Source organism: Carassius auratus, chromosome 5, assembly GCF_003368295.1.
Source record: "Carassius auratus strain Wakin chromosome 5, ASM336829v1, whole genome shotgun sequence".
Taxonomy (NCBI): domain Eukaryota; kingdom Metazoa; phylum Chordata; class Actinopteri; order Cypriniformes; family Cyprinidae; genus Carassius; species Carassius auratus.
The window spans coordinates 24419545-24436040 of NC_039247.1; the positions used below are offsets into that span (position 1 = coordinate 24419545).

General features: G+C 36.6%; 2 protein-coding genes across 2 annotated transcripts; one reads left to right on the top strand and one right to left on the bottom strand.

The window, feature by feature from the left end:
- Nucleotides 1–512: 512 nt before the first annotated feature.
- Nucleotides 513–4178, bottom strand: mrm1 (mitochondrial rRNA methyltransferase 1 homolog (S. cerevisiae)). The gene is made up of 6 exons (XM_026254164.1): nucleotides 4068–4178; nucleotides 2930–3984; nucleotides 2651–2744; nucleotides 1553–1673; nucleotides 1343–1462; nucleotides 513–1043 (listed from the first exon to the last, which is right to left on the bottom strand). The coding sequence occupies exons 2-6, from the start codon at nucleotides 3700–3702 to the stop codon at nucleotides 1000–1002; spliced, it is 1152 nt and encodes a 383-aa protein (XP_026109949.1). The 5' UTR covers nucleotides 3703–3984; nucleotides 4068–4178; the 3' UTR covers nucleotides 513–999.
- Nucleotides 4179–4317: 139 nt separating this feature from the next.
- Nucleotides 4318–13218, top strand: mks1 (MKS transition zone complex subunit 1). Its single transcript, XM_026254156.1, has 19 exons — nucleotides 4318–4388; nucleotides 4497–4587; nucleotides 5597–5724; nucleotides 5821–5873; nucleotides 6904–7059; nucleotides 7681–7778; nucleotides 7893–8021; nucleotides 8201–8305; nucleotides 8392–8500; nucleotides 9175–9231; nucleotides 9342–9384; nucleotides 9488–9550; nucleotides 9886–9956; nucleotides 10380–10449; nucleotides 10557–10664; nucleotides 11795–11928; nucleotides 12004–12086; nucleotides 12175–12272; nucleotides 12931–13218. Exons 2-19 carry the CDS (start codon nucleotides 4511–4513, stop codon nucleotides 13032–13034), a joined length of 1686 nt encoding a protein of 561 aa, XP_026109941.1. The 5' UTR covers nucleotides 4318–4388; nucleotides 4497–4510; the 3' UTR covers nucleotides 13035–13218.
- Nucleotides 13219–16496: the final 3278 nt, after the last annotated feature.

The window sequence follows — 16496 nt, forward strand, 5'->3', positions numbered from 1 at the left end:
CTGAACACTGCCTAATATCACCAGGATTTACATTAACATTTAAAAGTTTGGAATTGGTAAATTTTATTATTATTATTTTTTATTTTTTAATACGTCTCTTACACTCACCAAAGCTGCATTTGTTTGATATATATATATATATATATAAACAGTAACATTGTAAAATATTACTATTTAAAATACATTATATATATAATATCCGTAAATATAATATGCTGATTTGCTGCTGAAACTTTTTTAATTGTAAATGTTTTATCTTTATCAGTGTTGAACAGTTGTGGTTTTTAATATTATTGCATGGTAGTGTACTTACACCAAGCACTACCCTTCCATTACACTTATATTAACAATGTTAGCTCTCTCACTAAATAAATATTTGCTTCTTTATAATTGCACATATGTGCACTAGCCAAAATAAGTTGTATATTCCTGTAGCTCAAAAAATAGAGAATGCTGCTGGAAACACCAAGGTCAAAGGTTTGATTTGAAGGGAATGCGTGAACTGATAAAGATTCGCTTAGGCAAATGCCAAATTTATAAATGAAAATATAGATACAACGGAGTATATAAACTACTAATTATAACCTACATCTCAAGCTTTCATGGGTATTTTTAAAGTAATATCAATAAACATAACCATCTAGATTTATTTTTCATTAAATTAGCAGAACTTTTCATCTCATGTAAAATGTTTGCAATGATAAACACAGGAACTAATTAACCTGTTTCATGAAGAAGGTGAATATTTAAAGATTACATATCCGTTTATACTAGCCTGTTTTCCCTGAGATGATAGAGACCATGTGTAGCACAGGTGTTGTCTTAACAAAGTGGTCATATAGTCAGTAGCTGGTCCAGAATGCATCTGATCCGTGAGCCTCTCCAGACTCTCAGACTGTTAATTGATGAAGTAATCCAGTCATTAATCACTGTAGGGGGCTAATAAGAGACCCCGGAGTAAATAATGCCGCTGCCTTGTCGTTGTTACCATCATCATCATCAGCTTCCTGTGCGTGTGGACAGAAGAGAGTGCAGCAGAATGCCTACGAGAAGGAAAAACCAGCAAACACATCAAAAAAGGGCAAATTATCTGCATAAAAATGTATTACGAGTTTCTTTATATAAATGGAATCCTGATACCAGTTTAAAATGAACTTTTTCTGTATTATTATTTTTTTTTAATTAAATGTAAAAATAAAGTAAACTTTTTAAAATGTACATTTAATTCAATTATTAAAAAAAAATTTTAATTTACATGTACACTGAGCTGTGGTTAATTCAACAACAAGTAGATTTTAAGGTTACCAGCTATTCAGAAGAATATTTACTTATATAAACATACCTGTGGCTACAGACACATTGAGTGAATCTACCCCAGGGTGCAGGTTTCTGTGAGGAGGAATGGTGAGCAGGACGTCACACATCTGATGCAGTTCTGGAGACAGACCGTCACCCTCTCCACCTGATAGCACACACACAGACAGACCTCCGTAACACAAAGAGAGCAAAACTATTATCAGTCCAAATACATTTAACACAAACTTGCTGTTACCCATTAACAGGAGTGTAGGTCTGGACATCTTGAAGTCTGAACATGGCACAACGGCGGATTCAGAACTGCATTGCTCTAACCCAACAGTGCCAACTACTTGCCAACCTTCTTCTGCTTTCACCTGTAATGTCAAGACAAATTTGGTTATAGCTATAAAACAATGGAAATCCTGACGATTGAGTATGAGATGTGCTTCACAAAAAGGTTATGCAGACGCAAACTCAACCTCAATGGCTTTCTTTAGCAGCCCACTACAGGCCACAGAAGGGATTTTCCATTTACTACATTTACAAGGGTTTATAAAAACCTACTGTACATTTCATAAATCAATTAAGTTTCAAAAACAACAAAAGAAGGATGTTCTATTTTGTTTTACTTTTAACAACAATTTACAGAACTGTTTTCTGTTCATTTCTTCTGCATTTCTTTATTTTTCTTCACTAAAGTTTTTTGTAAAATATAAGCTATGCCTAAACATTTTAAAGTAATATTTAAATATGTGTAAGAAAAACAGTGATAGCATAAAACAGTTTATTATATATGCTTATACATGGTCTCTGTATTATGTTTTAAACAAATCAATTTACAGATTTTTGTTACGATTAAGCATAATTTCATGGACTTCTTTCTGATCAAAATGTGCTTTTCTCAATAATTTTGCTCATATTTGTGCCATTTTTGTTTTGCTTTGCAGTAAAAAAACAATCAATATTATGTATTTATATAATTAATATTAGTGACATTAATTACCTGGTAGAATCCACTGCAATAATACTTTGATCACATATTGATTTGTTTGGGCTAATAATTATGAATTTTAAATAGTTAGAATTGCTTTCCACCCTCAGGTCAAATAGTTGTTTCAAAAAAATGTATAACATAAATAAACCCCAATTTAAATGCCCTCTACTGGCTACTAATGAAACTTAGGAAACTGTTTTTTACTCACTTTTTTATTCACATGTAAACAAAAAGATAGAGCCACTTCAATATTTGTTTTAAATCAGATACACATCCAATTCCATACCCGATATGTCTAAACATGTAAATCCCATTGTAATTCCAAATAAGGTGAAGTGAAGGGATCAACTTGCAGACCTTAATCATATCTTTCAAGTTGCTGTAGCCAAACACCTCCATGACCTCCATCACACCAGCACTGGCTTTACTCACTGTGGGCGTCAGAGGACAGCTATCCAAGACAGCAAATAATCACAACCAGAATTCAATGGTTAATACAAAGTAATGTTAAAACACATTTTAATGAAATCATAAACAATATACATGACCAAATAAACAATGGTCTTTCTTTTGGATCCTACATCCTATTAAACAATGCTATAAAGAATTAAAAACAAATGCCTCTTTTAACTCCACCTGTTATGAATGCTGCTGGCAATTCGATCCACTCCCAGGAAATACGCTGACCGCAAAATGGCACCAAGATTCATCGGATCCTGCACTCCATCCAAAACCAGCCATAACGGCCTGCGATTCTTCACCTCATGAGATGTCATCGGCCTTTCCTCAGTGATAAACCCAAGAGGACTTGCCTGCAGACACAAGCCCTGGTGCACCTTACCGCCGCACATCTTGTCAAGTGTCTGTTTACTGACTCGCTGTATCTGCACGCCCCGTCTGACAGCCTCCTGACAGACCCTCAAAATCACTTCTCTCTGTGGCCCCTCTCCGTTCTTTACAAAGAGACGACTCGGCTTCCTCCTGCTTTGTGTGAGGGCCAGCAAACACGGGGCCGCACCGAACACAATCTCTAACTCTTTACCTTCAGTGGACTCAGATTCTTTTAGATTATGTCTCAAAACCCTTCCGGTTTCTGACTCACTGAAATCTTCAAACCTCAGTTTCTGAAGCTCTGATGACACTTTTCCCCTCTGCGCTTTTGCTGGTTTGAGATTATCATCTCTGTTAGCAGCATATTTATGCTTAGAAACAAATGTCTTTTTGATTTTACTAGAGGTAAATCTCTCATCTGACTTGTCTTTAGGATTGAAAAGTGCTGTTGTGCAACTATAGGCCGCATGTTGTGTGAAAGGTGTAAAGTATAATTCCTTCAGCCCTAACAAACAACATCTATTCCTAGTTCTGTTGGAGGCCAGGAAGACTTTGAAAACTGTTTTCCACGCCTGCATATTTGCCTTTAATTATTTGCTCAAATATGCCTTAAAAAACAGTTTAAACCAACCTGGTTTGATGGTTTTAGAACCGTTTTGGGGAATTGTCAAACTGTTCAGGCTTGGCTGACAAGCAAAATCAGCTAAACACCCGCTGGGAAACAAAATAAGAGCAGCTAGATTAATTCACTTCAACGCTGTGCGTCGCTTTTAACAGATGATTCATTATTTCCTTAAGAAAATATGATTAATCTGCTTCTATAGTGCTGCCGCTGCTGCTGAGCAAAAGGTTACGCCGCCCTTCAGGATTAAAATATAAACAAACTAATTAAACAAAGCAGAATTTTCAATTTTAGCCAAGTAAAATGATGTCAGGAACCGACCTCAGGCATTTCCAATCCTCTATATTCGTTGCTCAACAAGAAACACAACCATGTGGAACAGCTTTCTGTTCATAGGCAGTGGTTAACGCGGATGTGAAACATGGAGTGTGTTTACTATCACTTCCGCTCCCAGATCAGTTGCAGTCTCCGCCCGCGTTTCTGTGGACTGAGTAAGAGAGCAGCTCTGGCTGATTTGAGAACAGCGTCTGTATATCCGCACCGAGCGTGCGCATAATGGACTTCCGGCTGCTTCCGTTAGTGTGTTACGTTACTATGCAACGAGACGCAGATGTGTAGCGTTAACTTCCTACCGGAGAATAAGTAAATCATTTCAAACTGTTTGTCCTTGTTCATGCTTGGTGTAGGTTTTTTTTTAAAGTCAGCCGATGCAAAGAATACACTACAAGCTAAAGATTTGTATCTTTTGAGGCCGAGTGTCAGATATGGCCGACGGTTGGTGCACTGACACCGGAGAAGCGGTGTATCGTTCCCGGGATGCAGTTAAAAACTTACGAATACGGTAAGTGACGTTGTCTGAGTGTACTTGACATCTAAAATAAAAGTATACACACTATGAAATGCACCAAATGTATTTACCATGTCTTTTACCATGGTATTCTTCGAAACAACTTGTACAATGTAAAAATTTATTTCAGTTCCATGATATATGTTGAAGTACTATGGTATGCCCATCTTACAAATAAGTGCACCATGAAACTGTCAAGGTCTTTTTACCATGATTCTGAATGATTACCAAATCCATGTACCACTGTATTTACTTCACACGATGCTCCAAGTCACTCCAAGGCATTACAAATAATGCAACTGTAATATGCCCAAAATCAACATGTAAAGTGACATAAAGCCAAGTATGGTGACCCATACTCGGAATTTGTGCTCTGCATTTAACTAAAGTCCTTGATTTTACCTATCCAAACACACACACACACACCCACCCAGTGCCTTGCCCAAGAGCACCTTAGTCATGGTATTGCCGGTGTTCTGTCGATTTGTCCTACGATTTCAGATTTTCCTACCTTCCACTAAAACAGTGGGTGGTACAATTCAACAACGAAAAATGCAACTGTAAAATTATGGATTATTTAGGTCTACACCTACTACAATCCTAAACCTACCCTTACAGTACTGCAAATAAAGTAATTATATGTTATATCCACGGTTGTAGCTAGAAGGGATACAGCTACAGTAAACCAACAATGAATATTCTTTTCTACCAATTAGATTGCATTTTTATTAAAGGCTACACCTACCTCAACCCCTAAACCTACTCTTACAGTAATGCAGATACTTTAAATATCGTTGTTTAGCATGAGAAAAAGGACACAATATTGATGTGCACATGCGCAGTAAAGCCGGGTATGAAAATCTGACAGGTAGGATAAAATGTTAGGAAACCAGCCCGAGACTCAAACCCTCAACCTTAGGGTTTGGAGTCAAACTCTCTAACCATTAGGCCACGACTTCCCCATGTATTATCTGGTACCGTAGCTGTTTTGTTTCTGTTTCAGAGTGCGCATACAGCGTGTGACCTCCACAGCTGGTCTGTCTCAACATCTCCATCAGCAAGTGCTTTCTCAGCAGGAGAGAGGGGTTATAGAGCTGGACACCTTCAGCTCCCAGACACAAGCAGCTTCCAGTACGTGAAAGACACTGATATATATCTGATATGAACCTATCACAAATATTCTCTGGAGTATGGTGGATAATAATTTTCTCGTTCTCTTTCTAACAGCCACTGATGCAGAGGAACTGGTGGTTGGTTGGCAAGAGAAGGTCTTCAGTCAGGTAGGCCACTAGTGAGGGCACTAGTGTGTGTTTGTTTATGTGTTTTTGGGTGCTACTAAATTAAGGTGACCAGATTTCTGACATTTCTGGAATCGGGGACATTTCCTATTTAAGTGATCAAAATATCATTGAAATCTCATTTGTTATAATAATAATAATAATAATAATAATTATTATTATTATTATAGTAACCATTGTGAACAGCTAACAGTACAAAACAATATTATAACAAAATTATCACTTTACAAAAACCCATTATATAAGAACAGGATAAATACATTTTCTAAATTGTACAATACATAATCATTTTCATTTTTTACGCAAACTGATTGTACTGTTTACAACAATTAACTCTTTTTATCTTTTCAAATGGTCTTTTATGTTTTGTGCATGGAAATTACTCTTACTCTCCTTAATTAGGCTAATTATTTAGCATTTTAGACTCATTTTGAGCACAAAGTATTTGTTTTCTGCAAATGTAATTGTTGTAAGTGTTACTGATTTGCATTTTTTCTTTTGTATTATTTATCGTTTTGTATTATTATTTAAGTTAAGATATGATGATGGAACTTTTGGGAACGTTTAAAGTTGTCTGCAATTCAACCCTGTCCCCTGTTGAAGCCCTGTAATAAAGCACATACAAACAGTATTTAATAAAACAAATATAGTTAGTATGCTACTACTACTGTCTCTTTTGACAGTTGATTAAGTTTAAGTTAAGTTCTTAAAGAATAAAGTGGTGGCACGTGATCATTTGTTGGTGAAAATAATCACTACACCATTGCTCCGATAACCAGCTAGCTGTGTTGGTCAGTTTTTGTTTTTTTTTTGCAATGTATTTGTTGGCTGTTTTTAATGTACTGTAAAACAGAGACATTTCCAGGAAAAGCTCCAAATGTGGACAGAACACCAAAAACTGGGATTGTCCCTGGAAAACGAGCACATCTGGTCACCCTATACTAAATAGTCAGCAGCCTAATTTTTTTTTCTTGGTGTACCTGTTAAGTTCTGTTTTGTCATTGGTGTACAGTATGAGGTGGACCTTTACCAAACAGCGTCAAATTGTCAAACACCACTGGAGCGTCAGTATCACACAGAGATCATGGCAATGGAAAGATCCGGAAGAAGACAAAACCAGCGTATTTTCACCTACACGGACTTTGATCGTTTTTCCAAATGGGAAGAGGTCAGTTGACTCTACCATTTTATTTTTTCAAACCTGACAAAAACATACACAGGTCATATTTCCCCACAAAATAAAAAGTATATATATATATATATATATATATATATATATATATATATATATATATATATATATATATATATATATATAATATATATATATTTGTATAAAGAAAATCAAACAAAACTTTAAGACCATTATGGGATAGTCCACCCCAAAATGTTCTCATTATTTGCTCACCTCCATGCCATTCCCAACCTGTATGCATTTATTTGTAAAAAGATATTGTGAAGAATGCTGATAACCAAACAGTTTCAGTTCCCAATGACTTGCACTAATAGAAGTCAATGGGAATGGAATAGGTTTTCCCGCCCAAAGAGAATTTGAGAAATTAAGAAGTGTCATGAACATAATATCACAATACAGAATCGTAACATTTTGAAATTAAGCTTTATTTTCTTTAAGCAAAATATAATTTCTGAATTATTTATTTATTTAATTATCTGGTGTTAGATTTGACCCAGATATGGTTTTGACAGGCTTGGTGAGATTCACCAATAGATGTATAGGTTAGGCTGCATTTGTTTTTACAGTTTTCAGAAGTTGTGATTGTATTGACAGCAAGCCCAGAGTCTGCTGATCCCAGCTCAGTCCACACCAACCTTTTTAGCAGAACGCATGGCCAATGTTAGACACAGGAGACAAGAGAGACGTGCTGTGTAAGTGTACCTAGAAGCCTATATTAGTTGCTTGTAAGATGGTTTTCTGTAAAGCATTTATCATATCTGAAATGTTAAGGAGGTTTACCTCTATTTATTTACTGCACAATTTAGAGAGTCAGTTGTTCCCAAGACACGTTTAATCACATGGGAGCCTTCGGAGGAGTTTATAAAGAACAGCCACATCATCAACACACCAGTGCAGACCATGCACATCATGGGAGATCTTGGGCCTTCAGGGAAGTAAGTGTAATGATACTCTTCTTTAGCCACTTAAACATATCATACATTATAATTTATTTGACCGGAGCTCCACTTATAATGCAGTTGAAGGTTTTTGACACCAAAAAGGGTATTTTGTATTTTTATATCACCACTATCTCTTAATTTGAAATAACCAGACATGTGACTGTGTTTTACAGGTTGGGCCTGAAAGAGAATGAATATATATTATGCACCATTAAAGCAGACGGTAATGGAGTAATCACAATAAAACCAGACTTTAACAACAACAGAGGAGCATACAGGCAAGACCTACCACTTCTGTCAGTTACCCTTATGAATAATATTGGGAAGAGTTGATTGTGATTAGAGAAGGTATATTTGACACCAGGTTTGAAACGCAGGGGGAGAAGAGGGAGGTGTGGAGGCTGTATCTGGAGAACGCCTCATCAGACATTCATGCAGAGGAGAAAGAGAAAGAGCAGCGCATGTACAGAGATGTATGTCCCTTTGTTCTCCCTTTGTTTTGGGATTGCCATATCTGCAAAGGGTAGAAATGAAATTTGGGCCTTGGAAGCACATTAAATGTTGAGGCACAATTATTGTTGCCTATGCAACTAACTGAGATAAAATAAGCAGTACTAAAATTGCTAGCATTGCGCCAATAGCCTCGTAATCAGCAAACCAACACATAGTGTTCGAGTTCGAGTCTACACTCGTGGACCAGTCCCACCCACCCCCGTCTCTCTTTCTAACTTTGTTTCCTGTCAACTTACTGTCAAAATCAAGGCAAAAAACTAACCAAAAACCATGAAATATGAAATAAAGAGATATATCAATAAAAAAAAAACATATAAAAGTAAATAAGAAAATTACTTTAAAAACTATAGAAATAAAAGCTTTTACAAAATATTTATAAATTCTCAATAGAAAACAATTATTATGATACTAATAAAGAAATTTCATAATACTATAACACACTATTACATTCTTATCTATCTATTTTTTTTTTTAAACAAACTCTTTTTATCCAAATCATCTTAAACTGGACAGCCAATGTCCCTGGAGCAATATGGAATTTTTTGGCTGGCCCGAGGCTCACTGATGGATTGCTGACCCCTTTCTGGTGGAGTCATTATTCTCACACCTTTCCTTTTTTTTTTTTTTTTTTTAGCTGTACACACGTCACAAAGATTACCTCAATAGCCTGGTTGGCCAAGACTTTGAAATGGTAAGAATTGTAGTGCTTATCCAGACTCATGGTCTCAAAAAAAAAAAAAATGTGTTCCAAATAAACAAAGGTAACATTTTCATTCTGACTGTCCAAACATTTCCTTTTAGCCTCCTCCAGGAATACTTCGGCTGATTGTAAATGGAGAGATTGGTGAGTACTAACAGTTATCCTGAATCATAAGGATTTTTTTACTGCAAACTAGGTCTCAAAAGTTACTCTGCTCGGATCATAATATGGCAATTTTTCCTTCCAGTTTCTGCTCAGGGCTATGAGTATGACAATCTTTATGTCCATTTCTTCCTGGATTTACCAAATAGTAAGTCAACCTATTTTCAACCCCATAGAAAGGTAAAAATATTTTAAAGTTTAAGTCACACTTATACATATACATTTATTCATGGCATTGCATTTGATGACAAAATCAAACCAAGAGGTATTTATTTTAAAGAAAGCACAAGCACATTTTTTTCAAGCATCCGTTATACTGTTCAAAATGAAGACAAAAGGTACACATTTAGATTTTTAAACTAATTAAATGACATTCAGACCTTTTAAGTATGACTTACGTGGCTAGACATTAGTCACTGTATTACTGTTTTGTGTAATTTATGTCAGTAATTCATGATATTGAGGTTGTTCCATGTTTTTCAGATTGGTCCAGTGTTCCCTCTCACTGTCTGTCTGGTGTGACGCAGACGTGTCGCACATGCAGTGTGGGAAAGGTAAGACGTCATTTTAGTAAATGAAAATAGCATGTTTTCTTAGCGATAGATTCTATTTACACTTGCAAATAGCTATAGATTCTATTCTATTACACAATGTTAAAATTTTACTACTTATTGCACAGTAGCAATTATATGCACCTCATTATTGTAGTACATTGTAAAACAGCATGCAATATTAAGTGTAAATTTTAATTCAAATTAATAAATTGATGCCACCTTATTGGGACAATAAAGCCCTCCATACACTGATCCGATTGATTATATTCTTCATTTTCATTGGTGGGTGGAGATAGTGTAAATAGCTTCAGCCAACAAGGTGGGCTATTTGTACTTAGTGTAAATAGACACTCCGTTTTTGTGAACCCCATCTCCCGGTTCTGTGTTCATGGAAATGTGGCATGCATGTTCTCTGTTCTGTAGGAGGATGTTGCCTTTTTCTCCTATCCATTCAGTTTTGAGACCTTTTTCCATAAAGAAGACGAGTCTGATGGTGAGATGTTTTATTGCTGCAGAATATCTGTAACTAAAGAATAGAAAAATACATCACATAGACAACCTCCTGATGATATGAAAATAAAGTGCTGATAATCTGTGCAGGATCATTACCCCAGTGGCCAGTGCTATATTTCAAAGTTCTTTCCTTGGATTTCTGGCAGCGCTACAGAACTGAAGGCTATGGCTTCCTGGTCATTCCCTCAACCCCGGGTAGGACAGCCTTTTGTTCCGAAGTTCAAGGCCTAATCCCAATTCTATTTTATACCCCTTCCCCTACCCCTCCGCCTACCACTTCCCCTTGTCCCTTAAAACAGAGTGTAAAGGGGTAGGGGTGAAAATATTCCCCTAAGAATCTCTCTCTCTCTCAATATAAAAAAAAATGGTTTAGCGATTTCTAATTATTGGGGGGATTAGTCTACGGCAGTTATCGCCCTGATCAGACATCTTGCAGTCTGTAATGATATGACGTTAGTAAATATTAGTGATTTTTTGCAAACATTTCTTTGACTAACATGAATCACAATTGAATGTAACATAAAACAAATGATTACTTTTGTTAAAATCTTTAGAAATGGCAAAAAAGCTTACATTTATGTGTCCTTTTGTTTGCTCAGGCAGCCATGTTTCTGAGATAATTCATACCCCTTCGTTTGAAGTGTGGTCCCGAAAAAACTTCGTTTGAAGGTCTATCTGGCCCTTCCCCTTACCCCTAAAGAGAATCGAGACACCCCTACCCCTTAACGTGAACGCGCGAAACGGAGGGGTAGGGGAAAGGGGAAGGGCTAAGGGGTAGAATTGGGATTGGGCCTAAATGTAAAGTTTAATGTAGTGATGTTCATGTCTGATGTTCTCCTGTATCTGTTATTTTTAATGATGCATTAATAAATTTGCAGGGCAAATCTTACTACCACATTAATTTTTTACTAAATTCATATGTAATTTCCACACCAATTTGAACAAACAATATAAGTATATCCCAATTATTAACCAGTATTTATGTTTTTGTGTGTGTGTGTGTGTGTGTGTGTGTGTGTGTGTGTGTGTGTGTGTGTGTGTGTGTCTGTGTGTGTGTGTCTGTGTGTGTGAAATGGATGATATGCTGTAACCAAAAAACTCTGGTACAAACATATGCATGATCAAACTGGGAAATATTTTACTGTTATTTAAAAGTTCAGGATCAGTAAGATGTTCTTTTTAAGAAGAAATTTCTTTTATTTAGTAATGAAATGTTAAATAAATAAAAAAATTCATGAATGAAAAATGCATCATGCTTTCAACTGTAATAATAATAAGACATTTTTTGAAGCAGCAAATCAGGATATTAGTATAAATGCTTTCAGGGTATCACAGGATGACTTGCCACACATGGAGACCCCTCCAGTCCGGCGCGGTGGCTGAACTGAGACGCTTCTTCATCGGCGGAGCTCCTGAACTCGAGGACATCAGTTATGTCAGAGTACCTGGCACTTTCAAGGTGCTGTGAAGATCTGTACTAGCATGTCCAGTAATTCAGTTGAACAATTTCATCTTCTATTACATCTGTTTTTAGGGAAAGCGATTGAGTCGCTTTGGCTTTCGCACTCAAACCACTGGAAGTGTGACCTTTACTCTTAATTGTATCCAGCATGCCAGGTTGGCCAACACAAACAGTGCATTTCTTGATTGCAGCAGTGCTAGTTTGACCCTTTGAGACTATAAGAGTGTGTTGTATTTTATTCAGGGCTTTTATTGATGCCAGCACCCTAAAGAAAAGAAGACAAACTGTTCTGGATCAGCTGGGCGGCCACAGTCAGCAGGGCTCTGTCTATAACGTTCTGGGTAAGACAGGCCTAATTAGCCTATATTAGCAATAAGGAACTTTATTGCTATTAATTAGAGGTATTTGCTAAGGTAATTATTCATATTTAGAGTTAATATTCTCTCGAATCTTGTTCTTGAATCTAAACTAACATGCACATCTGATTTAACTGGAAGTGCACAGCTAAACCCAGTTCATTTATTTATTTTATTTTATTTATTTATTTTTACATGGGTTATAAAAGTTTAGATTTTCTTTGCTATATCTGAATTTGCTCTTGTGTCACACATTTGTTAATTTATCACCTATGCCTCTCTTAACTTGAACAGCAACCAGTAATATTCAATTCGCTTTATTTTTTCTAAACATAATAGTTTGAACAAACTGCTATAGTAGTTCTAAAACTACTAAAAAACTATGCATAACAATGTCTCTGTTGTTTTTGGTTTTAGTATACGTTTAATGCGAGGTCTTATGAAGAATATCATTCTGGGTGGCATGGTCCATGTAACTGCATTTTCATTCAAACACACAGAAAACTGAATCTGCAGTCAGTACATCCATGCACACTGGAATGAAACTGAATGCACACTACCATGTATTCTGTACAGACTAAGAATATATCATATTTTACAGGATGTATGTACTTTCTGATTTGGTGTGTGTTTATGATTTCAGAAGCGTTTCAGAGGGCACATAAGCGCATGCAGGAGGCAAGAGAGACTTTACCCAGAGATCTCATCAACACCTCTGCACAACTAAACTCAGAATCTTCTGCATAGGAACATTACACATGAATCATGCAGAATAATGCTGTTCACAGTATTTGTGTTTATATGTGTATGGTACATTTTGTATAGGTTTGAAATCTATTGAATTTTTTATTTTTTGTATTAAGAATGCATATTTTAACTGTTTTACTTTTTATGAATTTCCTTAATAAAAACATGGTTCTTGTAAAAAAAATTAACAGAATTGCTTATTTAACTTATCAGTAATGAGGAAATTCTTAGATTGTGGGCCAGATTTACTAAACAGGGCAAATTCCAAAAATCCATCCAAATTGGCAATCCCATAAAAGTACAAAGTTCTACGGTTGATCTTCTGATAATGTGCAAATGAAAGAACACAGGCTCATTTTCATAATGACAGCGCAAATTGGCAACTATTTGCAGCCGTGCCATGCATTGTGCAAAATGTTTCATAAAAAACTGAAAGGTGTGTTTGTGCTATTAATTCACACTTCACGAGTTCACCCTTACATCTTATCTGAAGGCAAATAGTAGGCATATTTTGGCAAGCTGTCCTGGGGGAGGGGTCCGGGCCCGGAGCATAGCCCGAACCCAAATAACTCCCCCTATCCCTAATTTTGGATAAATAGATTAGAAGTGAGGAGTTGGGGTGGAGGAGGGATGCCGAAACACTGTAGTGGGACAGGAGGTAGGAAGACTGGTTATATATAGCTTGTGTGCTATTTAAGATGATTAGCTAAACGAGATGCACCTGTGCCAAATTGGATGATTATCCGATTGTGCTTCTCCTGAACTTTGTTAATAAACCACATAAAGTATTTTATTGTTTTTATTTTTTTCACAGTTTATATATTTTTTTTAAATGTAGGGGAGAAACTGATGTTTTCAATTTTGTTACATATTAATGTATCATAATGCAGTGAACTACACCTGTGGTTAGTCTGGTAAGGTTGGAACTGACTTTAAACTGTACATTCACTCAAATGACTCAACAAGAGTTTGTTCAAAGTAATTGCACAAAAAGTGTAATACAGCCAGTGGGGGCCACATGCCAAGCACATGAATAAACACCAGAGGGCACCATCTAATCCATAATAATAATTCCTTACATTCATATAGCACTTTTCTAGGCACTCGAAGTGCTTTAAATTTGTCCGAGGGTATCTCCTCATCCACCACCAGTGTGCAGCATCCACCTGGATGATGCAATGGCAGCCATATTGCGCCAGAATGCCCACCGCACCAGCTTATTAGTGGAGAGGAGCATTTATGCGGATTGTTAAGAGGCCATGATGGTCAGAGGCCAATGGGCCAGGAAGCTGAGGTCACACCTCTACTCTTTTCAAAAGACATCCTGGGATTCTTTCTAATCTATAAACAAAAACCTCACATTATAAAGCATAGTAGGGCATTCATTTGATTATACAGTTACCTAGTTCTCTACATTTTGTGCTGAAAGCATTGCACATCAAAAGACATGCATTATCACGTGGCCTTCATGTGATTTGGATGGACACAGTGAGAACATAATGTCAGCTATCAGCACTCCTGTGTTCACAGCCCATTGAGGCAAGCAGTCGGATTAAAACTGAACTCCCTTTCCCTCAGACCACCTGTCCATGTGAAAAGTGAAGCGAAATGCGGTATACTTTTTGGGCAACATGCTGCTGTGTGAATTGTTCTCCATTTTCATTATTAAAAATAATGATTCTTAAGTAGGTCTTTGTCAGGGTGTACAGTTCCATGAAGAATCTTTAAAATCCAAGGAACCTTCCCAGTGCACCAAACGTTCTTTGTAGTGGAAAGGTATTCTTTAGGCTATAAAAAGTTTTTTCACAGTAAACTATGGTTCTTCTGTGGGGTTGCTGCATAAAGCCATTTTTTTGTTTATCCAGGCAGTTTTGTTTTTAAGAGTCTAAAGAGGGTGGCAATGTCAAACCCCACCCGATTCAGTCCTGGCACCTATAACACCTGCTTCTTTCAGAATGCATCCTGCCCTGACCTCAAGTCACTGGAGACTGCGCCACAACACTGAAAAAAAACAAGTCTTCTGAAAAAATCTAAAAGACTACATTTTAGACTTTTATTCACATAAACTTTGATCAACGCACATAAATAGAGCACATCAGATATGATAAATGGAAGCTCAAGCATGCTTGTGTGACACAAACCTCATCAAACAACGTGTTTGCAGAAAATCATAAATTAAATCTGTCCATATAAAGTGACTACATTTCGTCAGAAGACTATAAAATACTCGATTCATATGGATTTACTCACACTCACATCATTCCAGACCTGTATAATTTTCTAATGTTGTTGCTCATTGTTTCTTTGTTTGACTTGTTACTGATGACAGATTTGTCACAGCCCACTGTATTTGAGTGTGAGCAAACAGGAATATTTCAGTTGGTCAGTCCCACACGCAATGTTTTTATATTATTCATATAGCACACATGTTGCAGAGAATATTTATTGCAAAGAATAAAACTGACATTTTAATGTCAGTTTTGGACCTTGACAACCCCATCACCATTTATTTTCATTGTACGAAAACAGAGCAGCCAGAACATAATGCTAAACATCTGCTTTTTGTGTTCATGAACTCAGAATGACAACATGGTGTGAAAGTGTTTATATATACATATAAATTAATAATGGAAGTCAATGGTCAAAGTGGGAATGTTTGCTCTCTGAGAAGAAATCAGGTTTTAATTTAGGTTTTGAATAGCTGGTTTTCTGTTACAGCTAAATAAGGGAAAAGCAGAGGTTTTATTTACATGAGTGAACGGGGACAGAGAGGTCTTCTCAGCATGCTATGCATTGTTCAGTTGGCGCTAATGAAATTTTAGCGGGCACTGCACGAGGTACATGGCAGGCGAGTTGCTGATGGGCTCTTTATATAGTGCCACAAAGTCTGTCACCTGAGGTTACTCATAAAAAGCCAACACCCCCCACATGTTCAACAGCTCTAATAATACAAGAATCTTGTTCCTGTAGCTCAACTGGTAGAGCACCGCGTTGTCAAGCACAAGGTTGGGGGTTCGACTCCCCGGGAACACATGATATGTAAAAATTGATAGCCTGAATGCACTGTAAGTCGCTTTGGATAAAAGCGTCTGCCAAATGCATACATTTTATTTTAATTTAATTTAATCTTTAACAGAATAATTCAGTTAATTGATTTTGGAATGTTTATTTGGAATACTGTCAAATGTCTTTAAAGTGGTGACTGTTGAAGGCCTGTTGTTTTTGTTGAAAAAGTTTGGACAAAAACGTACTGTGCCATGGTATTACAATAATACTCACTCTCTCAAGAAAGAAACTTGTAGTCTTGAACGCAAATGGAGAAAAACTAACTTGGAAGTTTTTAGAATTGCATGGAAAAACAGTATGTCCAGCTATAGACAGGCTCTAAAAACTGCTAGGGCAGAGCATATCCACAAACTCATTGAAAATAACCAAAACAATCCAAGGTTTTTAATTAGCACA

What these genes read in the sequence shown, in the direction of transcription:
- mrm1 (XM_026254164.1), bottom strand. Translation starts at nt 3,702, where the DNA reads ATGCAGGCGTGGAAAACAGTTTTCAAAGTCTTCCTGGCCTCCAACAGA. An exon ending in GCCAGCAGCATTCATAACAG is followed by an intron (nt 2,745 to 2,929) that starts GTGGAGTTAAAA and finishes TGTCTTGGATAG; the next exon opens with CTGTCCTCTGACGCCCACAG. An exon ending in ACTTGAAAGATATGATTAAG is followed by an intron (nt 1,674 to 2,650) that starts GTCTGCAAGTTG and finishes TTGACATTACAG; the next exon opens with GTGAAAGCAGAAGAAGGTTG.
- mks1 (XM_026254156.1), top strand. Translation starts at nt 4,511, where the DNA reads ATGGCCGACGGTTGGTGCACTGACACCGGAGAAGCGGTGTATCGTTCC. An exon ending in CTTCCTGGATTTACCAAATA is followed by an intron (nt 9,551 to 9,885) that starts GTAAGTCAACCT and finishes CATGTTTTTCAG; the next exon opens with ATTGGTCCAGTGTTCCCTCT. An exon ending in GCACATGCAGTGTGGGAAAG is followed by an intron (nt 9,957 to 10,379) that starts GTAAGACGTCAT and finishes TCTGTTCTGTAG; the next exon opens with GAGGATGTTGCCTTTTTCTC.